Genomic DNA, 24,760 nt, shown 5'->3' on the forward strand with positions numbered 1-24,760 from the left:
AACTTAGACTTGGATTGGCTTTCTACTCAACCCAATTGATTTCTTTGTTTCATTTCTTTGGGCTTTGAGAGTTAGAGAACCCATCAATAATTTTTTGTTTCTTGTTTCCATCTCTTTAGGCTGCTGCTACTTTAATTTTGGCCTGCAATACTTATAAAAAACAATCTAAACTAATTGGGTGTTTAACCCAATAAATCAATATTTGTTATCATCATTTAAGTTAATTATGCTCTTAACTCTATAGGAATTGCAAGTGCCTGAGCAATTGAGTGTGGAAGGTTATTGTTGGTGTCTTCTTCGACAACTAGAGTGGTAGCAAACACTCTGGGTTTAAAAATTTCACTCTTGCTTCGAGTTTGCATAGCATGGGTGTTTTGAGCAGTAAGAGAGGCACCATTGGGTGGATCAACCTAAATGTTGGGTCCAATAATAACCTGTAAAGGCATAGTTATAGATGATTTTGCATTTTCAACAATTACATTAGCAGAATTATTAACAGATGTAACATTAGTTACATGAACAGATGTTGTTGGCAATGAATTAGATATAAAATTAGTAAAATTAGAAGGAGGATCATGAATGCCTATGCATGTTAGTTGAATTGTATAGGTGAAGGGTGGTATGGTTTTGGTTTTTCAAGATTGAGGGTGGTGTGATAGTCACTAAAGAAGAGAGAAAAAAGGGAATTTGTGTTCACAAAATAGGACATGGAAGGTAATACACACTCTGCCTGATGGAGATAGGCACTTGTAGCCTCTATAGTTTAGCTATAACCAATAAAGATACACTTGATGGACCTATGATCCAAATTGTGTCTGTTATATGGTCTTAGCTAGGGATAAAAGGTGCAGCCAAAGGGCTTTAAAGTACTGTAATCAGGTGAGGTATGGAAGAGAGTTTCTAGTGGTATTTTGGGGTTAAGAACTGGGGTGGGCAGTTTGTTTATGAGGTAAGTGAAGGTCAATATTGATTCATCCCAAAAAGATATGGGAAGGTTGGCTTGGGACAATAATGTTAGTGAGGTCTCTGTTAAGTGTCTGTGTTTCCTTTCTACACAGCCATTCTGTTGGTGTGTGTGAGGACAGGTAAGCTTATGCTGAATTTCCTGTTCTCTAAGGTATTGAGTGAACACTTTGGATATGTATTCTTCACCGTTATCTGTTTGAAGTGCTTTAATTTTATGGTTTGTTTTGGACTCTATCATAGTTTTAAACTGACAGAAAGCTATGAATGTTTGTGATTTTGTTTGGAGGAGATAGGTGAAGGTGTATCTGCTGAAGGCATCGATGAAGCAAACATAATACTTGAAGCTTGATCTGCTAATGGTTGGTGGAAGCCCCCAAAGATCAGAATACACTAGTTCTAAAGGTGTGTTGTATTTGGTTTGTGACTTTGAGAAATGGAGTTGATGTATTTTATTGATGAGGCATTGTTCACAGTGTGTGTTGGAGCTGCTGTGCTCTTGGCAAAATGGGATTTGATTCTTGGTGATGAGAACAGTTTTGGTAATATTGTGTAAGGGGTGGCCTAGTCTACGATGCTAAAGGTCAAATGTGCTAGTGTTATTGGATTTGGAATTCGGTTCTTGATTGCCTAATTAAGGGCTTGCTGTTAATTTCAGGTATGTTAGTTATAATAGCATCATTAGAATCGACAGTATTAGCAGTGATAGTAGAGTCAGAAGAAACAATATTGGCCGCAACTTTATTTATATTGGGAATGACATGATGATGAATTTGAACATTATTGTTTGCACTGCTATCTTGACTACTACTGTTATAACTACTAGTGTGCTGTCTATCGCTATTACAACTGCTAAATTCTTCTTCTTTTTCTTTTATTAAGCTGTGACTATTTTTTGCTTTGTGAACTGTACTACTAACTTGACCATTATTATTAAAACTGCTAGTACTGTTGCTACTACTGATGCAGTTATTAATCACTTCTTCTTTTTCTCTTGTTGAGCTGTTGCTATTCTTTTTCTTTTCCTCTTTTCTTTCTTTTTTCAGACTATTAGCAAGTACCACACTATCAGCAATATTAGCACAAATTTTCTTTTTCTTTTCAGCAGAAAAATCTTGAACTTTATCAATTTTTTATATTGGCCTTTGTATCTGAATGTTATCAAAATGATATAATATATTTCTAAGCCTGCCTTGTAGTAGAATTTTTTTGAATTTTTGGTATTTTATTTACAGCATACAAGTAAGGTCAGAATTCAAAAAATACTCAAATTGTCAAGTGCAAATTTGGAGACATACACTAAATTATTTGAAATTTATAGGACATAAAGCAAATTCTAGAGTTTAAAAAACTTGTTTGACATAGATGCATGCATGATAGTCCTTCCAATGTTAACAATATTCATATCTTTCCATTACCTCTAAACACTTGCTCAGGTCTCTCATATTCTGAATTGTTGATCAGGTTCATTTGATCAAAAGTGATGTAGTGAAATGCTCTAGAGTTAGGATACCATTCTGTGTCACTGCTGCTTGCTGGAACTGTTAGCAAAGCTTGAGGAGCTTGGTTAGGGTGGTTTGGTTGTTGAATGCATTGGTAGTAGGATTGTGTTTGGTTGTTTTGTTGATGGAAAGCACCATTTGGTGGCAGAGGCACCTGATTAGAATGTTGAAGTTGTGGATTTTGGTAACTTTAGTTGAATCTATGGTAACATTGCTAGATAGTATGAGCCATTCTTCCACAAAGCTGACATTAAGCTCTGTTCCCTTGCCACTATGATCTGCCTCCGCTAAAGCTTCTGCCTCTACTCCTTCTGCTACTTTGGCCTCTGTATGAGTCTCTTGTATAGTTTTCATAGGAATCTGATTATTTGTGCACCAGGTTCGCATGAGCCATGGTTAGATCTACTTTTCTAAACCTATCATTCACTTCCTCTTGTGCTAGGAGTTGTGATAACACACTGTATTCTTCATCCAATCCTCCAAAAGCACATTTAAAGTATTCTTCTTTTTAGAGAGGAGCTCCAAGAGCTGAAAGTGAGTTAATTACCTTATTCATCTTGCTAATGTATTCAGAAACTGTGGATCCATGCTTCTTGATTGCCTTTAGCTGCACTTTTAGTGATCTTATCCTTGACTTTAGTCTCGCTGTAAAGTAATTTTCTAGAGCATTCCAGATCTCAAATGCAGTCATATTCTACTACTTTATTAACAAAAATTTTAGTCATAGCAGAGAGTATCTATGCTACCAGGCACTCATCTCGTTGTTCTCATTTTTCAAATTCTGGAGAGATTCTGTTTTCTATTTGATCTTGATTAGAGTTGAACTTTTTTGGAATTGACGGTCTTGTGGCAATGTAATTCAACAACCTATTTGCCTTGATGCACGCTGGTGCTTGGAATTTTCATGTCTTCAAGTTGTCTTGATCCAGCTTTATTGTTGCTGGAAAATTGGCAATTGAAGCCATTGTTATTGTTGTTGACTGAAGGTGTGAAGCTTGAACAAAGGAGTGTTAGTTGGCGGAAGATGTGAAACCCTCCATAGATTAGAACCGAAGCTCTCATACGATGTGAGAGAACTGAAATTAAAAGCAGAATTAAAAGAGAGAATTGGGAGAAAATTAAGAGTGAATGGATTTTTGCTATTGATTTAAAAATGAAGAAAAATATTACTTTAGGATTTTGCAAAGTTACAATTTATACAAAGAAAAGGGATGTGAGAGGTATGGTTGTAGTTAATTAGAAAAAGAGAGCAATAAACTAACTAATTTACTGAGCTATCATAATAGATTAACAACTTGCTAATTTTAAGAATATTTATTTGCCTAACTAACACTAGCATATGTTGCCTAAAGAATCTCTTTTAATTGTAAAAATTCATTTTGATCCTATCACAATTTTATTTGATGGAGGACCCACCAAATTCCATGTTTTGCATCTTAAAAGGGCCTGAAATTCAGCATTCATAGCTCTCTTTCGATGAAAACATTGCAGTGCTTGTTTGACATTATTTTGGAACATTTTGAGTCAAATTATACGGAGCTGAGATTGAAGCAACTAAAGCTTGAGCTATAACACCTCAAACTAAGTCTTAAAACCTTTGGTTAGGGTGTTATATATATATTGAGAAGAAATCTCATTTTAGTATTATGCAAGGTAAAAAAGAGTATTTAAGGTGTCTTATCAAAACTATATAACTGTTATTAAAAATAAAAAGACGCGTTAAATAGAAACAAAATATTATGAGTCTTAGTTCTTAGTATTTAGTTAGTGATAATGTTAGGGAGACAAAACAAACAGTCAGATCTTACCTTATTTAACATTCATTAATTGTCGCAACAATTAATAAATATTAAATAAGGCAAATTATGGCTGTTTTTGGTTAATTTTCTTTGGTTACCAAATATTTTCATTAGTTAAATATCTAATGAAAAATAACTAAAACAAATAGAATACGCCGCCATAGACTAAATTTTATCAAAGAAATTCTCATTCTTGTCCCATACTCCATCCTTCATTTGAAGCTTTTAGAACTCCACAAATCTAATGCACCAATAATCTTCAATTTTTAGGTTCACAGGAGTAATTTTTTTTCTCTGGGCTCTTCTCCATTGGATTCTCCTCTCGATGCGTCATAATAATTCTTTAGAAATAGTATGAAAAAAAAGAAGGAATGAGAACTCAAAAGTTTTAATAAGAGTGCTATGTCACACCTTTATACCATAATAATAAACAAGATATGAATTATATTCAATGACAGGAATTCAACTTCAAAGAGCTACAAGCATAGCAGAAAAATGTAACAGAGAGAAAGAACCGCATAAACTTGTAATACAAGAAAGAGTGAAATAGAGAAAGTATAATTGTGTTCTATCTTCACATAATATACTAGTATCATATATAGCTCACTGTAATTGAGATCAATGCAATTCAAATACAACTGAAAAAACATATTTGACTAAATTCTAGTTTTAACAAACTTTATAACTAACGTAACCAACTTAGTTACCTTACTCACTTATAAATATAAGGTAAGAACTCCAGTGAAGTCGACTTTACGTGAAGTTGATATCTGAGAGCTGTTAGATGAAAATTTAGTCAAATCGGTCAAATTATTTAACGACTCTCAAGTATCAACTTCACATGAAGTCGACTGCAACTGAGTTTTCACCTAAATATAGTGATGAATAGATTGATATTTTTCTAAATACGGCATTGATAATATTAAGAAGATAAAAAATTTCAGAATTTACTTTATTTAATATTTATTAATTATTACAATAATTAATGAATGTTAAATAAAATAAATTCTACCTATTTTTAGTTAATTTATTTTGGTTACTAAATATTTTCGATACAACATTATGTATTTTTATGTAAATAAAATAACTAAAATATTTAATAACCAAAATAAATTAATAAAAAATAGATAAAATTTATCTTATATAATATTTAATAATTATTATAATAATACATAAATATTAAATAAAATAAATTGTGACTATTTTTTTTTTGTCTCTTATTATTACCGATAAAAAAATAGTATATCTTGTGCATTTTATTATGGCTGAAATAGATATTGCGAGGCAAATGTTGTAAATGACGAAATTACAAGTTGTAGATAGCAGGATATTTTAGGGACCGACAATGCAATTAATCTGAAACCTGCTTTTTATTTTACCTTTCCAAACATAGATAATAATTCATTGGTGGGTGCGACCTCTCATGCTGTAACACATACATTTTGTGGGGACGATTTTGTAGCTCATATGTTGCATTGCTAGCTAGAATATTTATTTATTTATTAGCTAATTAATTTTATGTGGTGCATGTTTATTTTCTTATTAGTGTATCATCCGTACGTGTATAACGTATTGTGTGAAGATGATGAGTTTTGTTAATTAGTGGCAATATGCTCTAATCATAAACATTTTATTTTGTTAAACACACCAAAATCAATCATTATATATAATTTAATTTATTTTTAATATATATTATACTGATTATTAATTTTAGTATCTGATTTTAATATATTTATTATTTAACATGGTTAGTTGTTAATTAAATTATTCTATTATGTATATCGTAGAAGTGATAAATCATGTATTGAATTTGAATAAGTTAAGTGCGGATTTGGAGGGCTGATTAGGGTTTTTATGATAATGAAACAATCTAGCTAAGAGTAGAGTGGATTCATGTCTAGCTATGAATGAGGTTTTTCTAATTTTTTTATGCATACCAAACAGACACGCACCCAAAAAATTAAATTTAAAAAAAAAAAGAAAAAGAAAAAAGTGTGGAGGATAAGACGCACATAGCGAACGCTGTAGCTGAATGTGTACAACAATACAAGAAAATTACTTTCGAGCTGTCTATTATTGTTGATAAATACATAGAGGTCAATTCCATATTATATTAATTAGATTTTTAATTAAAAACGGGCCACTAAAGTCACCAGTCATCACTAATAATAATCACTCACTTGTCTTTTTTTAAAAAATATATTATTATATAAATCACTTTAGAAAATTTCCCTTGGTGTTGCACAGAGAGAGAAAGAGAGAGTAGAGTTTAGAGGAAGGAATTGAAGCAAGAGAAGAAGTTGAAAACTATGGCGAGTGAATAATCCGAAATCCAATCCTTACTACTGTGAAAGCAAAAGGTGAAGCTTTAATTTTCTTTTGGGCGATGATGATGATGATGATGGAAACATAGTTAGTTTGTCTAAGCTTAGATAGCAGCTTTCTACCTTGAAGATTAAAGATCATCAATCATTATTATTTATTTTATGGTATGAAAACAACACACTCCAAACTCTTTATATTATTTCTTCTGCACATACATATATCTATCTATATCTTGATGGATCTGTTTCCATTATTTCTCTATTGTTTATTTCCTTTTGTTTCTCTTTTCACCATCAAATTTCAATTCAGATCCCCTTAAAAAATTATATTCTAATAATATTTCATCTTTGCCTTTTTGTTTTCAGGATCTGTGAAGCCCAACCCAATATTATTGGTACTGGATCAATTAATTAATATATTATAATATGCTTTTATAAATAATGATTGTGGTGCAGAGAAGTAATAATAGAAAGTTTAAATGTTTGTCCGTACAGTGGGGAGAGAGAATAAGAATTTGAGATCAGAGATGGCAACGTACTTTCATGGAAGCAATTCTGAAATGCAATCTTCTTCGCCTTCAGCTTCCGCTTCTGGTGCAGATGGTGGCTTGCAGACACTTTACCTTATGAACCCAAACTACCACCACGTGCCCTATTCTGACGCGCCGACGCAAAACATGCTTCTTCTTAATCCTAACCACCAAGCCCACGCGCTCAACCTCGCCAACTTATCCCACGCGCCCCCTCCACCACACCACCAACTACTCATTCATCGACTTCCCAACTCCGACGACAACTCCCGGGCCTCTCTCTTCGGACACCACGACATCGCCACGGCTACCGCCCCGCCCACTTTCCACGGCTTCTCTGCGCCGCGCGTGCAGTACAATCTGTGGGGCTCTGTGGTCGACCAGCCTCAACCGTCGCCGTCCAGCAGCTCCGGAGGCGCCGACATGGGTTTCCGGCGGCCTACTCAGCAGGGCTTGTCGCTCAGCCTCTCCTCACAGCAGCAGCAGCAGCAGCAACAGCAACAAACAGGTACCTATAGGTCTCTCTCCGGCGAGGTTGAAGTTGCCGTTGCCGGAGGTGTCGGTAACTCGCCGTCATCGGCGTCGAACGGGATCTCGGGCGTGCAGGGTGTTCTGTTGGGATCAAAGTACCTGAAAGCCGCACAGGAGCTTCTTGACGAGGTGATGAACGTGGGCAATAAGGGAATTTCAAAGGAGGAGTTCGCAGAGAAGGTGAAGCCCAATAGGGAATCAAATTCTGGCGTCGGTGAAGGATCCAGTGGCGGCGGCGTCTGCGGCGGAGAGAACAGTGACGCCGGGAAGCATGTTGCTGAACTCACGACTGCTCAGAGACAAGAGCTTCAGATGAAGAAATCCAAGCTTGTCTGCATGCTCGATGAGGTAGTAATAATAAATATCTATAACATTATTTCATCTTCTCAATTATTTATTATTGTCTTCTAGTTTTTACTGAAAAACATGCATATCTTCTTTCCTTTCTTGTTCCATTTTGCTCTTTCTGTTTATTTAATAATTAGTCATGTGTTGGATCTTGTATATGTATATGGTAAGTACTAACAGTGTACTACTTAATTAATTAGTAGTATATTGGGTAATAATAATTGGTTTTTGGTTTTTGTTGTCATCATTCAATGTGAGCAAGTAATGTATGCGTGATTCATCGATCAGCTTTTGGAGGAATAATCAAGAATGTGACAGTGGTAGTGAAACTGACAGGAACTAACTAACACACACACACTCGTTTTCAGTTCTAACTTGTCCTAAAAATAAATATAGGTAGTAGAGAGGAAAAGGAAAGTAATGTGTTGATGAGTAGTAGATAGTGTGTCAGAGAATATAATAATTTTTGTGTTTTGGACCCATCTGGAAAATCCAAAAACCCATATATATTACTGATTGTGATATTGGATGGACATCTATGAGAGAGTTAAAGTAATACTACTACACAAATATGGGTCCAATTTTCTTACCTTTAATTTCTGTCATTGTCCTTTCATGGTTCATCTTTAAGGAACATTATTAAATAAAATATATGCAGGTGGAACAAAGGTACCGGCAATACCACCACCAAATGCAAGTTGTGATATCATCGTTTGAGCAAGCGGCGGGTTTCGGGGCGGCGAAATCGTACACGTCGCTAGCCCTAAAGACAATCTCGAAGCAATTCCGGTGCCTTAAGGATGCGATATCTTCACAGATAAGAGCAACAAGCAAGACATTGGGAGAGGATGATTGCTTAGGAGCTAAGGTAGAAGGTTCGAGGCTTAGGTATGTGGATCACCATCTTCGCCAACAAAGGGCACTGCAGCAACTTGGAATGATTCAACCCAATGCTTGGAGGCCACAAAGAGGCTTACCTGAACGCGCTGTTTCAATTCTTCGTGCATGGCTTTTTGAGCATTTCCTTCACCCGTAAGTTATCTCCTTTACATCATCATTGCCATCCATCAACTTAATCATCACAGTTTTCATTTCAATTTTCACCTTGCAGTTATCCTAAGGACTCTGATAAAGTTATGCTAGCAAAGCAAACTGGACTTACTAGGAGCCAGGTATGCATACGTTTCATCAAGAGATTTCAACATGAAATAAATGTTGACTCTTTTGTTTACTTACATTACAAGATAGAATAAATGATCATTTGTATTTATAAAAGATGAAAACGCTGATATATGTATCCACATTAAATTAAAACTAAACTTGTACCCACGCAAGATGTTTTCTGTGTGATAAAATTATCTTGTCTTTAGAGGATTGGAGTACCACGTATGGTACTTTTGTCATACAGAAGACATCTTACATAGGTACAAGTTTAGTTTCGATCTAGTGTGGGTACATATGTCAGCATTTTTATCTTTTATACGTACAAATAGTCATTTATTCTTACAAGATAATAACAGCAATATAATGAATGTGGATGCAGGTGTCTAACTGGTTCATCAATGCCCGGGTTCGGCTATGGAAACCAATGGTTGAGGAAATGTACATGGAAGAAGTGAAGGAGCAAGAAATCAATAACAACAACAACAACGGTTCAGAGAGATCAAAGGAATCAAGCAAGGAGTTAGGTTCAGCTTCAAATGCTACTACTAATAATGGAGCTCCAGATAATAATAACAATAATAATAATCCAGTTCTTGATCCCATAAAAGTTCTTCATCAATCAAAACAAGAATGCTTCAACAACAACAGCTCTCCAACGGGGGCCGGCGAGATCTCGGTGAATTCTTCGTTGTCCACTTCTCCCATGGGTGGAGGAGTAGGATCCCTTCAATCCCACAGCGGTTTCCATCTTGCAGGTTCCTCTGACATGCAAATTAGGAGCCCAAACAAGGCTAGAAACGCTTCCGAAATTATGCATAACTCCCCAAGTAGTATCCTCTCAGTGGACATGGAAATGAAGCACATCAATGGGGATCATCATAGAGAACCCAATAGTATCACTGGTTATGGAGCTTTCTCAATGGAAGACATTGGAACCAGGTTCAGTAATGTCACTGATCATCATCATCATCATCATCATCATCAATTAGGTTCTTCAAGGTTCCAAGGCAACAATGGTGTGTCTCTCACCCTGGGGCTTCCACACAACGACAACACTGTTCCTATCTCCGCAACTCAACATGGATTTCTTCCACAGAATATGCATAGTTTGGGAAGGAGACTTGAGATTGGAAACAATGGCAATGAGTTTTGTGTGATCAACAATCCAAGTTCTTCTCACCCTGGACCTACCTATGAAAGCATTGACATTCAGAACAGAAAGAGGTTTGCTGCACAGTTATTGCATGATTTTGTGGCTTGATCACAAACTCATACATAGTTATGGATACCGCAAGGAAAAGGCACAATGGTTTACATATTATACACTCACTTGGATTGCCATGATGAAACTTTATATATTCCTGTATTCTTTTTTCTGGTATATTGATTTGCCTGTGGTAGAGAAGGGGCAAGCTTAGCTTTATATATATATATATATATATATATAGGGTTCATAAAGTTGGGGGAGGGTATATTTGTATAGGGTATATTATATTGGATATGTAGGTAGCTAGGAAGGTGTGTAGAAAGGATTTGATGATTTCAATGATTTCTTTTGATACAAGCCATATATGTTATATATAGATCCATGAATTCAGTATTCTAACATGTTACTTTTGATTTGTTGCTTGCTTATTGTCTATTATTCTATACATTCATGTCTACCTAGGGTTGGAATCGCGGAACACATCAAGTAATATATTTTTTTATAAATCAGAGGTGAAGATTGGAGAAAATATTGTATGAAAAGTTAAAAGTTTTAAGTATCTTGGGCGCATCATATAGGATAATGAAGAGATTAAACAGGATGTAAATGATAAGATCCAAGCAGGTTGGTCAAAATAGTGGAGTGTGGTTTTATATGTGATAAAAAGTACCTTTAAAACTTAAAGATAAATTCTATCGCACGACTGGCGCTTTATGGTACAAAGTATTGGGCGGCTAAAGGAGAGGACGAACATAAGTTAAGTGTGGCAGAGATGAAGATGTTGAGATGGATGAGTGGTCGTACGCGATTGGATATAATAAGGAACGAAGATATAAGAAAGAGTTGGAGTAGCATCTATTTTGAAAAAGATGGTAGAATCGTGTCTCAAGTAGTTTGGACATATGAGAAGAAGACTGACAAAACATCTAGTCGGGACGATGAGTAAGATAGAAGATGGACAATAAATGAAAAGTAGAAGAAGATCTAAGAAAATTATTCATAATATGGTCAAATAAAATCTACATATAAACAATTTTTTTGTAGACATAATAAATAATAGAATTCAATAACTATCATTTGATTATCCCTCTACGAGGTAAGTTTTATTATTGTCGTAGTTGTTGTTATTGTTTTTTATGATATACATTATAACATTCTTTTATACGATGAAATTAAATGACGGTTTGAATACTTTAATTTACTAAACTACTATGCATGCATGCAAATGTATATATGTATGTAGAAATGAAGTTGTTCTATATATATAGCTGATTCAGCTTAATTTATTCTTAATATAAAAAGGAGAAAGAAAATAATACCGGATGATGACTATTTATATTAATATTGAAGCGGTAAACATTCCGATCAATTTCTGTTTTTGAATGACTACAGAATCCCATGCATAATTACCAAATCAAAATGGGAACAACTAACAAACCTACATCATAGTTAGTTGTGACGCAACATTTCTCCCTAATTAGCTTAATAAATTTCCTCATTCACTAAATTTTAATGACTAATACGAACTAATAAATATCTATATAATTAAGACATTGGGATTGGTTCATGTATATTATATATTGTCGTGATGAAATTAGGTTCAATAATATCTAAATTTTAGTCGACGAGTAATAATTCAAATGACATAATCTCCCCATACTCAATTAAAAGTTATGAATTCGAGTTTTCTATCTTTGATAAAAAAAAAATATCTAAATTTTATATTAGTAAACAATATCCTAACCATAATTCGTAATGACCCTAAGAAATTGGCTATAAATTTAGTAAAAATATTATTTGCACACTACAATTAATTACTAAAATCAGTTATCATGCATGTATTTATATATAAATATATACATAATTTAATTCATTTTTTAATATATATTTTATACGAATAATTGAAGTATAATTATAAATCTAGACTTAGATGAATCTTCTTCTAAATCTAAAGTAACTCAAACTAGTCTCAAAACCTAGAAAATGAATATATAGATAAGCAGAGACAATAAGAAGAATAAAACCTAAGAATTGAATGCTAAAAAATATGATTCTCCCAAATGAATTCTGAGTGTCAAGGTCCACACACAGCACCTACGTAGAGTTAGAAGATCCGTTATTTGTTGTAGTTCTCTCTCTAAATTAAAAGGCTTCTAGGTCACGTTACAAACTACTACATATACATATATGTGTGTGTGGCGTGAGAAGATGGCATCTAACTTATCGGAACATGAAATATAAAATGAGCTGTGTGGGCATCCCTATCTGCTTAATTATGCTGGGACCAAAAGGAAAAAAAAAAGAGAGAGAGAGAGAGAATAATAACAAGACGCACGACTAAAAACAAAGCTCCGTCCATAGAATATTAATTAGTGCCCTTCGTGCGGGTCCCATGAAATTCATCAACACGTACAACACAACGCTTCTTCATTGTGATGCTTAATTCATAGCTAAATCATGGATTTGGTAAGTTTCTCATTATTAGTCACGGATTGTATTAGATCATTCTTAATTATTGTTAGTGGACAATAGTAATAATCATCAAAATCTTATCTAACTATGCATGTGTCATGTGTGTGCACCTATCTTCCTTCTACATATGCATGCGAGTATTATATATTTGACTCAAGATGAAAGCAACTCAGAAACATCAATCTAGAACAGTAATTGATGTACATCAATATTTAGAGTCGAAATGCTTTTTTTTTTCTTTTGGCTAATATCACTATTTTAACACTACATGTTAAAATTTAAATTATAAGTCTTAAATCCTAAATTTTTTAAATAAAAGTTAATAAAATAATTTTATGATTAAAAATTAACTAATATTAATTAATTAAAACATAAATACTAACAATGTGGCATTTATATATGAACAATTTTAGAGAACTAACCAGGGGTGAAGCTTAGTATATATGAAGGGGGCAATGGCCCCTCCCAAATAAATAAATTTTATTTATAAAGTCTTCTAAATTTATAATTTGGCTCCTTTCTAATTTTATTTTTTGTTCTCTATTTAATTGTATTTTGCATGTTAGCCCCCTCTCAAAAGGGGGTTCGAGCTTCACCCCTTGGAACTAACATTTTTAGTCAGCATCAACTAATATTTTTAAAATTATTTTAAATTCTAAATCTTAAATTATAAATGTCACTCTATATCTTAAATTATAAATCTTAAAAAAAATTAGCTAATATTAACTAACTAAAAATTAATTCTCTATATTCTTTTATTCTTATATTAAAGCCAACATACTAATTGGACAAAATCATATAAATAATGAGTCAATTAATATTTTTTTTTTAAAAAAAAATACCAAACTCAATTTTAAACCGGATGCATGTGTTTGCTTTTTACCTAGCTAGGGCATGACCAGGTCATCCCTAATCTTTGTGAAATGGCCAAGGGTAAAATAGTAGTAGAAAATGTAGGTTATTTTAATTAGGGTAAATGGAACATGCATGGGGGAAGTTTGTGGCAATAGCAGTGTCGGCGAGAGATGAGAGTAGTATGTATAATAAAGAATTAGCAAATGATGCAATGATTGTGTAGTGGGTGTTGCAACAGCATATCTCTCTTGAAGCTAAATTATTTTGTGTATATCCTTATCCCATATATCAAGATCCGCTTTTGTTGGACTATGTTCTGCTCCATAATCATTCTTCATTAGCATCACTCTTTATTATTAAAGTCACAGATACTTTCATTTTCGTGCTTTGCCTTCCCCCTTTTTCTTTATTATATTTCATTTTTTATAATATAGTGGTAATGAACAAATGATATGGTATTTTAATTAAGAAGAAATAAAAACAATCTTTACCAAAAAAGGCGATCATTGCTCTTTAAAATAGTGTACACTGAGATACTATACATATTGTATACTTTGATAGGCAAAATTTAGTGAAATTTTCGGATTCTTTAATTCTAAAATATTCATATTAAATCATTAAAATATATATTTTTTATTTTTTATTTAGACTCAGTTTTTTATCGTTATCTTAATTTATTATTTCTAATTTTAATATATAATTTTTAAATTTTTCTCAATTAAAATTTATTAATTTTTATGTTAGACTCAATAATAATTTTTTGACAAGAAAAGAATTATAAAGTGATTTTTGGTATATTGATGACCAAAATATAAAATTTTATTTATACTTGTCTATTAGTTTTTGTTAAACTCTGAAAGTCAAATAAAATAGAATAATATTTGTATTATTCTCATTAAAATTTAAACGGATAAGTAATTTTAACTTTTTTTTATTATTTATACCAATAATGAGATTACTTTAAACTTATATAAATTAAAATACAAAATAGTTAATATAATTATACTTGTATATCCCATAAAATAAACTAAGGAAATAAAATTTTCTGACAAAACCAATATTGCCCCTTGAGTGTTGAGACATTAAAGGTATATATGTGCTAAATGCTTAATTAACAGAGTCTTGAATCTTGGAAATAATATATAACAAATTCTCGAGGTATAAATGTATAATAACACATGCTTGATTAAAATATTCATGTCTATCGAATTTCCAAAGCTATAACTTTATCAACAGGGCAATCATTTATCATGTCATAAACACGTTTTATATATCCACAAAGAGACTGATACCAATCACAACTTAGGTCAATTACCATTAAGAAGCAAAGTTACAACATTTTTTTTCCTTTGTGGATCTCACTCCCAACTCAAATTTGCTATATGCTATATCATCATCATCATTGAGATAGATATAGTAAATCTGAAAAACCAACCAAGAACAATTGCATTATTCCTCTGTCCAAAAGACCATAGAATTGCCCAATTAAACCTATTATATATATAGTCAGGGTCATATATAATATGGTAACTATGATCTAAATAGAACCATTTATATATGCTACAATATATTAAAATCAATCAATTTTTATTATAATTATCACTACAGGACAAGCGGTGAATGGCGGCGGTTTATCTGCCGAATTGTGGCGGTTTTGAACCGCCGCTAAACAGATTGCCAGCGGAGCATCATCCGCAGTGCATAAGGGCGCGGGAGTTACATTTTGCGGCGGTTACTAGCAACCGCCGCAAATCAGCGGTTTCGCGTCAAACACCTTAGTAGCGGTTTATAACCGCCGCAGCTCCCCTGCTCCGGCAGCGTTCGCCGAATCCACTCGCTGCCTTACCGAGGAGGGCCCTATGTCTTCCCTGGGATCAGTGTCTCTAAAGTGCTTTTCGTAAGCCGGTCAACGGTTGGCTAAGATCTTATTCCGAAATAGCTTCTTCTTTTCGGATTCATCTTCTTATGCTCCTAAAGAAAGAGAAGGGCTTTACTCCGAGTTGAAAGAAGAGTTTACATCTTATATATATTTAAGAGACAGCAGGGAATGAATGAACTAGCAAAGGATGGCCTTGACAAATCCTCCTTCGCTCCTGTGGGAGTCGAGTATTTAATGAAATTGATTTGCGGCGGTTTTAGAACCGACGCTATTTGAGGCTTCGTTTTTTTAATATTTTATTCCCGGCGGGTTGAAACCGCCGCAATTCCGACTTTTTTTTTTCGTAATTTTACAAACCTGGCCCTTTTTTTCTAAACTAATTTTAATTTAAAGATTCTTAACGTTACTTAATTTTTGTTATTTTTTATATTTTATATATTTTTTCCCATCTTTCTTAATTAAAGAATATTAAACTTTTTTTTTATAAAAGTCTGCACTATGGAAAAAAAAACTCTAATTATATTTAACTGCAAAGCAATCTAACATGTCTATTTTAATAATGTCAATAACGTATTTCAATAGTCATCCAAAAAGGTAAAGTACTTGGCTAATACTAAATGCCCCATATTTAAAAGAATCAAAACATGTACTGAAAATCTAAGTATCACCTAAATCCTAATATCTATGTTCCTCCATGTCTGTCCAAAGAATTCATCCGTGCAGCAATGTCTGGAGGCAGCTCCCCACATTGCTGTTGGACCAGATAACTCAGCACACTATCTATTTCCTGCCTCTTTGTCTTCTCTGCTGCTAATTCATCCTCAATTGCTTTCGTCTTCAATTTTTCGGTCGTCATCTCCGCTTGTAGTTCACACAGCATCCTTTGGGTCTCTTCTACTTGAGCTCTATCCACTGGCGGCTGCGAACTCGAACGGAAGAGTTAACTTCGTGTCGGCCCGTGTCCCATCCCACGCACTCTACCCGGGTGCTCTTTGCCCAGAGCTTGGGCAAGGGAATCATTCTCTGACAATATTCTTGTAGATTCATCCAGTTGCTCAAGCTCAGATATTTTTTCCTGCAGGCATAAACATAATTACACAATCACACCAGGCTAATAGTATACTCAAGACATTTCAATTGCTAAACCCAACATGTTACAACATATATGACTAAGTGTACTTACACCAATCCTCCGAGCTTCTTCATGTATATAGCTGCCATCAGATCTTTTGTGCTTTAGGATCCATAGTTCTCCCCTACCAACAGTCCTTCCTTGTAGTTGTGACTGTGAGAATTAAATTTATCCCATGAATTTTACTTCTATAAATTTTTTCAATACTTCTAACATTGTTTACTGTATGAATAAATCAACACTAAAAGCCACTTATTCTCTATTACAAGTTTATATTACCTCTTCTTCTCTAGCCCTTGCCAAGCTTTTAGATCCGCCAGTGTGCGTGTAAAGTTGCTTCTTTCGATTCAGCGCGTTCTGCTTGCACTTCGCCTATTAAAAATCAACAATAAGCTTGAATTCAATGAAGTACTAAAACTTAGTATAGTATACATATATCCTACGTTGCAAGAGACTCAAAATATTGGGGGATTAAGTATACTAGTGTGGAATTTGAGTAAACTGTGCGTATTCTAAATTTAAGTGTTGCTTTAACAAAAAGAATAATTACACGGATGCAGTCCCTATTTACATATAAGAAGTTAACAATATTATTTTATTTCTAATATGCAAATGCCACCCATAACTCATACCACAACTAACGGAAAAAACATTTAGTAGCCCATGTGAGATAGTCCAATAACAATCATATAGCATAAATTATAATAATAGGGGTACTCAAATTAAATTAATTGTCTTATATGGTAACCTACAACAAATAAGGTTCTAATAAGTAAGAATGGTGTTAACCAATCTCAGCATCATGCATGTATATATTAAGATCTTAGTCAAATAGCCTGTGCTGGGAATTGATATATTAAAGTGAATTAATCATGTATACTAATCAACATGGTTCAAATTCAGCTCAATCGGAATAAAATCTATTTATTTATACCAAATCATATCAACAAAACAAACGGATTACATTTTTTGATTTCAAGGAAATTCATTTTTTTAAAAATTATATGTATTAAATGAATGGGGTACCTTTGTTGCAGGATCATTACGATACTCAATGAACCACTTCCAATGCTCTCTAGAAATTCCCTCCGGGCACTGCTCAAGATTCTGCTCAAGTGTCCTTGTTGGTTTGTAATGCGAGTCAAACAGCCTCCCCCTTGTGTCCTTCCAAGACTTCCCCATTTGTTTCAAAAATGATTTCTTGATTAAACCACTGCTATCCTGGAAGTGGAACATCTCCTGCGACGACAATGTCTAGCTGTAAGTAATTGCAAGTTATTTGTTTGATATGATTAAACAATAAGAAAATGAATTACCTTTATACAATCGTCATAAACCCTGTCTTTGCCCCGCACCTTTGCCCAACTCTTTTCACATATAGGAAATTTACTGTAATCCGAACCCAGCGCTCCTAGAATGCCACTCAACAGGCCAGCTCCATCTCCCACTGCCTGCAGTTCCTCATTGAACCTCAGGATGATCTTGCTACCATTAAGAGATCGCTCCATAGCCTCTCTCACACTCATTTTAGCTTGCTTGATTATTCCTTCAGAATCTAACAATAAAGAAGAAAAAATGTAATTTATGTGCTCAATGTGCCCCACATGTAAGGAGCATAACAAAATCATAAGCTGATCAATTAAAAAAATTTTAAGTTCAACACTTGTTACCAATGAGATCAACATCCCAAAACTCAGTAGTCTTTCGTCGTTTGCGCTTTGTAGCATCAGAAGCAGCAAACATCCTGTCAGTGTGTTCCTCAAACGAATCTGCCTCGTTCGCCTCAGGGTCAATGGCTTCATTGCACGGTTCCGTCACTCGTAAACCGTTAGCGGCCTGTGGCTCAGGTCTTGTTTCGCTCCTGGGCGGACGAAAGGATTGTAGAATAGCCGTTGCGGAGACACCACCATTACTGGGGGGCGGAGGGATGAGCCAGTCATCGTCATCGGATGGTGAAGACACAGGAGGTGCAGCTGGAGGCTGCTGACACGGTGGCTCCACTCTTGTGCCTTTCTTGAAGCGAGCTTTCCTGGGCATCTTACAGTCCTAGTAAAAACACATGTATCATGCAAAAAAAAAAAATTAATTCCTCATGGAAGAATAGTATAATTAACCAACAAATATCATTACTCACACTTTAACTATGTAACATCATATCAAAAACCAATCTATATATGTACATATAGTGAGTATATAAATAGAATCTATTTTTTCCAAATGATCCAACTACATGTAAATTAAAAGAATCTAATGAAATTTCGTGGGAAAAGCTGTTAATGGACGAGGACACTAATAAAGCCATAGAATTTTCTGTACAGAAATGATACCTTATATACAGAATTATTAATTAAGGTACTATGATTAAAATTACCATTTTTAATATTCTTATTTATCACAGGTGTATTAAAGTCCAGTTATTTTTAATTAACGTACGATGATTAAAATTAACATCCATCATTAATAATCATTACCAGAATAAATTAAGAAATCATAGTTAAAATTAGCATCCATCATTAATAATCCTAACAGAATTAATTAAGAAAATATGAATAAAGTTAATATTCCCAAATTTGCATGAACAATATCTACTCCATTAGATTCACCATTCCCGTTATCAATGTGCGTATTCATAGCAGTTGTGCCATTCGCAATTTTTTTTTTAATCAAGAAAATATTTTTTTACTTAATATAATTAACTTAGAAATTAGAAGGAACTATCAGTGGCCATATTCTTGCACCCTTTTTTACAGTTACATTGAAGAATAGAACATACAACCCCCCGAACGACTTATATTTCATCTGTGAATGTTCATACCCACATAGAATTCAAGTTAAAGTTAAGTTAATGGAAAAAAAACAGATTGATTGCATGCAATTAGAATCGGTCATCATCTCATTTAATTTGTACTTGTGGCCAATGGATGTCAGGCAATGTGGTTTCTTCCTAATTGCATTGATACATAGTGCACGAACTCAACTAAAAATGCTCAGCTCACAACATAGATAACTGACCCAATATGAGCAACATAACTATGAGCATGACAGAGCTAGAACTTGTTACCTCAACGAGCACGACGACCGGGTGGAAGAAGATGTGACTGATGACCGCGAGAGAGGCAAGGGCGCACCAACGATGACTACGCTTCTCAAAACCAACCATGGGGAGAGTGAAAACAAGGGATCAACTATGGGAGGATTGTGCGCGCAACTGGGGCTCATGTGAGAAATATTTGGGAATTTACTTTATTACCTTAACCGCTTCGAGGCTTGATGGTAGTGGTGTGGGCCTTGATATATTATAAACCCACTAGGCCATTACTAATGTAGCCTGTTTTCCTAATTATATAAACTGACTAATGGAACCTCAAATTAAACACCACGAGCAGCTGAGGCCCAGCACAATTGGCATACCTGTCCGCCTCATACAAGGCTGCACCCGGGTTTAAATCCTAGCTGAGGCTAGTTGTTGGTTTAAGAACCCATAATACCCATGGTAGTGTGTGTGAGTGTGTTGTGTGTGTGTGTGTGAAACATGGGTGTAATGCCTAGGATTGGGGGCTGTCCAATCCACTTGACCAAAAAAAAAAAAAAAAACACCACGAATTCACCGTTTTCATAACTGTAAAAAGATAATATATCAATGTTTAATTTTGTTCACTAATCCCAATACATAAAACAATAAGACTACAATGCTATATATTCTACCAAAACATTTCAAATTAAAGACCAAAATATTAACTTAACTTGTGTATTAGTTTTATTTAAGGTGAATTCTATGGTGTAGAAATAATTTTTTTTTATACATGAGGAAACTAATGTGGCTTATGTTTAGGAGTCACTCCTATTTTTTACTATTATTGCTTTGTTTAGATGTGACAAGACAAATATATTAAAATTCAGATTTTGTCTTTTATAATTAAATATTAATATTAATGAAACTTTATTTACAAATATAATTTTATTATATTGGACCAAAAAAAATTGAAACAAAAAATAATAATTTTTGGACTGTAATATATTACTATCAAAGAAATATATTTTATTGTGTTAAATTTATCAATAAAATTAATTAGTTTTTATCAAATATTTAAGTATGCATAAATTATATTAAATACTACAAACAATAAATATTAAAAAATAAACATTTATATTCAAAATTTAGTCTCTAAATTATGGTGTAGAATACTAAATTTTTCGTTTTTAAATATCAAAATATAAAAATAATTAATAAGCAAAATAGGAGAGTATAAAAATTGTGTATCGAAAAAAAATCTTTCGTAATTTATCATATATCTTCTTATCAATAATTTCTTTGGTCTTAAAATAGGGCCAAATTTACTTACCATAAAAATAAATGGATTTGGATTCTCTAAAGTTTGAATTTCACTTTAGAGAGTAAAGTGTGATCTCTCACCATTTATTTTATAGGTGGGACCATGAATAAATATGAGAGAGAAATCATTCGAGGGTAGAAGATCACACTATACTCTCTAAAGTACAAATTTATAATTTCGCAGATCCAAATTCAAAATAAATATATAAACCCTTGAAGTTTATTCAATTAAAAATTATGTGTAACAAAATCAAAATAAAATTTAAAAATATTATTTACAAATTAACTAATTTTAAACGTTATTAAGTATAGTTATTTATTTTTAATTAGTATTTAATTTGAAGTCGAAATAAAAATTTATACTCAAAGCACTCTCTATCTTCATACATAATTTCAATTGTTGAAGAATATTCTATTTTTTAAACTCTATAATTAATTTTATAAATTATCTCCAATTTTATTATTTTTTAAAATTATTAATTTATATTTTTATTATCCCTTACTATATCAAACACTATTCTCTCTTGCTATTATTCTCTATATGACAAATACAATACTTTACATAATTAACTATCAAATCTAGTTCTCTAAATAATTAATTATTTAGAAAATTAGTATACTAATATTTAGAGCAAAGCTACAGAGTACATTGTAGTCAGAACAAAACGGCACAGACTAAAGAATTTTTATTAACTATTTCATAAATTGAATGACAAATTTTTTTAAAATGTATTCTCACAAAATAAAAAATAACACTTGTTAATTTCTTATACAAAATGTAAGAAAAATTTAGTATTATTGACAATTTTTTTAAAGATACTTTCACAAAATAAAAAATAACACTTGTTAATTTCTTATACAAAATGTAAAAAAAATTTAGTATTATTGACAATTTTTTTAAAGATACTTTCACAAAATAAAAATAACACTTGTTAATTTCTTATACAAAATGTAAGAAAAATTTAGTATTATACACAATAATTTAGAGACTAAAATTTGAATTTAAATATTTATTTTTTTACTATTTATTGTTTATAGTATTTAATATTATTTATGCATACTTAAATATTTAATAAAAACTAATTAATTTTAATGATAAAGTAAACACAATAAAATATATTTCTCTAATAGTAATCCATTACAGTTCAAAAATTATTGTTTTTCTTTGGCCCTATTTTTTTGCCCAATACAACAAAAATATATTTATAATTAAAGTTTCATTAGTATTAATATTGAATTAAAAAAGTCAAAATCTGAAGTTTGATGTATTTGTCTTATCACATATGAACAAAGTATTAATAGTAAGAGATAGGTCTCACTCCTAAACCTATACCACGTTAGTTTCATGTGTAGAAAAATATATATTTCTACACCATAAAATTCACCTCACCTTTATTTAATTGAATATTGGCAGTGAATTCAATAATGGTAATTCTACACTTTGTATTTGTTGGAAAGACAATTTTCAGCACAAATTCTTCGAGTAGCTGGCACCAAGTAGGAAATAAAAAATTAACCATAGTAAAAGTAATAAAAAAGTACCAAAAAACTATTGAATAACTTAGCTAAATATCTTTGTGTTTGAAATAAATCCAAATTGAATTCTGTGCAAAAAGTGAGGAAAACAACTAGACATAACAACGAAAACATAACTAGGATTCAACTAAGCAAATAATGAGTCACATTACTCGACAAAAACACCAGCAGAAGAAATCAGGGTAGAGATGGATCATTCTATCTGGTTCTCGTCCGGTGTTTTATTGAGGTCATAATTTCTCATGGTAGCCTTGTTACCGGTCTAAACAACCTCGTCGGAACTGTTGCTGGGCACGAGTTCTTCTTCCAGTGAGTCTGGAACTACCTCCCCTAAATCTTCTGTTTCCTCTTGAAGCTCCTCTTGGGATAATCCTGCAAGTTACATCGCATCAAAACGATTTGAATAACATTACTAAATTATTAAGGGACATGGTCTGGCTGCCATATTCTACAAGGTTTGATAGACTTACGTTCCCAGAGTTTCGTGAGTCTTCCTTCTATGATGTAGAATTGCTCTCGGGACGCCAAATCCAGTTCAACCAAGATATTGTTCTCGCATCGAGCCTAAATCAGATAAAAAATATCATCAGAACAATTGGGCATTCCAACAACTAGGAAGACATTACATAGGGTAATCTGAAAGTCTCCATGGGGAGGGGATTTGTTGACTCAATTCAGCAAGATTCATCCCAAAGTTTTATCTTTTAACCTGATAATATTTATTACGGAATGCTTTCTCAAGAATACAATAAAGAACGAGACAAGAAAAAAAGATTTTGCTTGAAATATAGATGCTTTATAAAGAAGATCATTCATAGCAATCACAGCACATAGCCTAAAATGATGATCCGCATCTGTCATAATGATGAAAAACCATATAAGAATCACAAAAATTAAACCGGTAATTAAACTAATAAAGTACATGTGTTATTATTCGTGGTCTCTTGTGATTTTAACATTATATATAGCGATTAATATCTTTCAAAGAAAAAGGTTGATACGTTTATTAGCATTAATCAATGACCCAAAAAAACGTTATATAAGACAACTTTCTATTTGTAATATGATTTTGAGTGCTGCTTAGGATCTAATTGGGTGAACTTCTACCAAATAATAATTATTTTAAGTGATTTTTAAATGAAAAAAATCATATTTAAATATCTCGTATAAAAATACTTTTTTATTTAACAATTATGTTGGATAGAATAATATAAAAATATTTGTTTGTTCATATGTTATGTTAAAAACATTTTTATGTAACAAAATTAAAATAATAAATTATAACTTTTAAAAAAAATATTTTCTTATTTTTTAATAGTATTTTTATTTTTACTATTGAAATTTATTAAACACAAGAAAAATAAGTATTTTATCAAAAAAAGTTTTAATAACTTACTGAGACCTAAATAGGAACTTATGGGAGTGTGTATATTTAACATAGAATGAAAAGAAATTATTTATGTATATATTCAAACCAATTATTGTTTCAGTTATCAATTCCCAAGCATGCAACTGTACTCTATATATATATAGTTTGATTTTACTTTTTTTAAAATCCTTAATATATATGTTAACATTCATTGAGCCTTAATATCTTGCAAACTATTAAAGTGATGTCCAAAATATTATAAGTAACAATAATAAAAATAACATTTAATTAGTTGATTTTATACCTTAACCTCCTCCAATATTTTATGGGAATGTTTAAGATCTGTAGTCGTAAAGAAATCGAAGCCAAATTTCTTCCGATACTTCGCTCCAAATTGACTCAAATCCTACAACATGCAGAGTTGTATAAATCATCCGATAGTTGGCTTTGTCTTATGAGTATGGTTATAGAACCCTTGATTGGTCAGCCAGTTTGGATACGTACCAAAATTAGTTCAGTAGGCGCCCTACTAATAGCTGTACCTATGTGCCTGTGTGCGGAGAATGCATCCAACCATGATCTAATAGGCGAATTGTTGAACCATAAATCTCGAGCGAATGAAATTGCGTGCTCAAGTGAAGAGAACGGAGATGCCTCTTGCATCGAGCGGACGAAAAAAAAGCTGGTGGCACACATAAAGAGATCATTCTCTTCCAATTTCCCTGCTTAGTCCCAACACATAAAAGGGTGAGCAAGAGAACTCTAAGTATCCAGGTCTTGCATATTAAATCTCAAGATACATACACTTAAAAAAGG

At 32.8% G+C, this 24,760-nt stretch overlaps 2 protein-coding genes across 2 annotated transcripts; one reads left to right on the forward strand and one right to left on the reverse strand.

Annotated features, from left to right (window-relative positions):
* The first annotated feature begins 6,298 nt into the window (after nucleotides 1–6,298).
* Nucleotides 6,299–10,761, forward strand: LOC112770698 (BEL1-like homeodomain protein 1). The gene is made up of 6 exons (XM_025815056.3): nucleotides 6,299–6,753; nucleotides 6,955–6,983; nucleotides 7,084–7,997; nucleotides 8,656–9,029; nucleotides 9,109–9,169; nucleotides 9,541–10,761. Exons 3-6 carry the CDS (start codon nucleotides 7,116–7,118, stop codon nucleotides 10,420–10,422), a joined length of 2,199 nt encoding a protein of 732 aa, XP_025670841.1. The 5' UTR covers nucleotides 6,299–6,753; nucleotides 6,955–6,983; nucleotides 7,084–7,115; the 3' UTR covers nucleotides 10,423–10,761.
* A 12,076-nt stretch (nucleotides 10,762–22,837) lies between these two features.
* On the reverse strand, nucleotides 22,838–24,607 carry LOC112769486 (uric acid degradation bifunctional protein TTL-like). Its single transcript, XM_025813999.1, has 4 exons — nucleotides 24,449–24,607; nucleotides 24,249–24,350; nucleotides 23,046–23,139; nucleotides 22,838–22,947 (listed from the first exon to the last, which is right to left on the reverse strand). The coding sequence occupies exons 1-4, from the start codon at nucleotides 24,605–24,607 to the stop codon at nucleotides 22,838–22,840; spliced, it is 465 nt and encodes a 154-aa protein (XP_025669784.1).
* Nucleotides 24,608–24,760: the final 153 nt, after the last annotated feature.

Source organism: Arachis hypogaea, chromosome 18, assembly GCF_003086295.3.
Source record: "Arachis hypogaea cultivar Tifrunner chromosome 18, arahy.Tifrunner.gnm2.J5K5, whole genome shotgun sequence".
Taxonomy (NCBI): domain Eukaryota; kingdom Viridiplantae; phylum Streptophyta; class Magnoliopsida; order Fabales; family Fabaceae; genus Arachis; species Arachis hypogaea.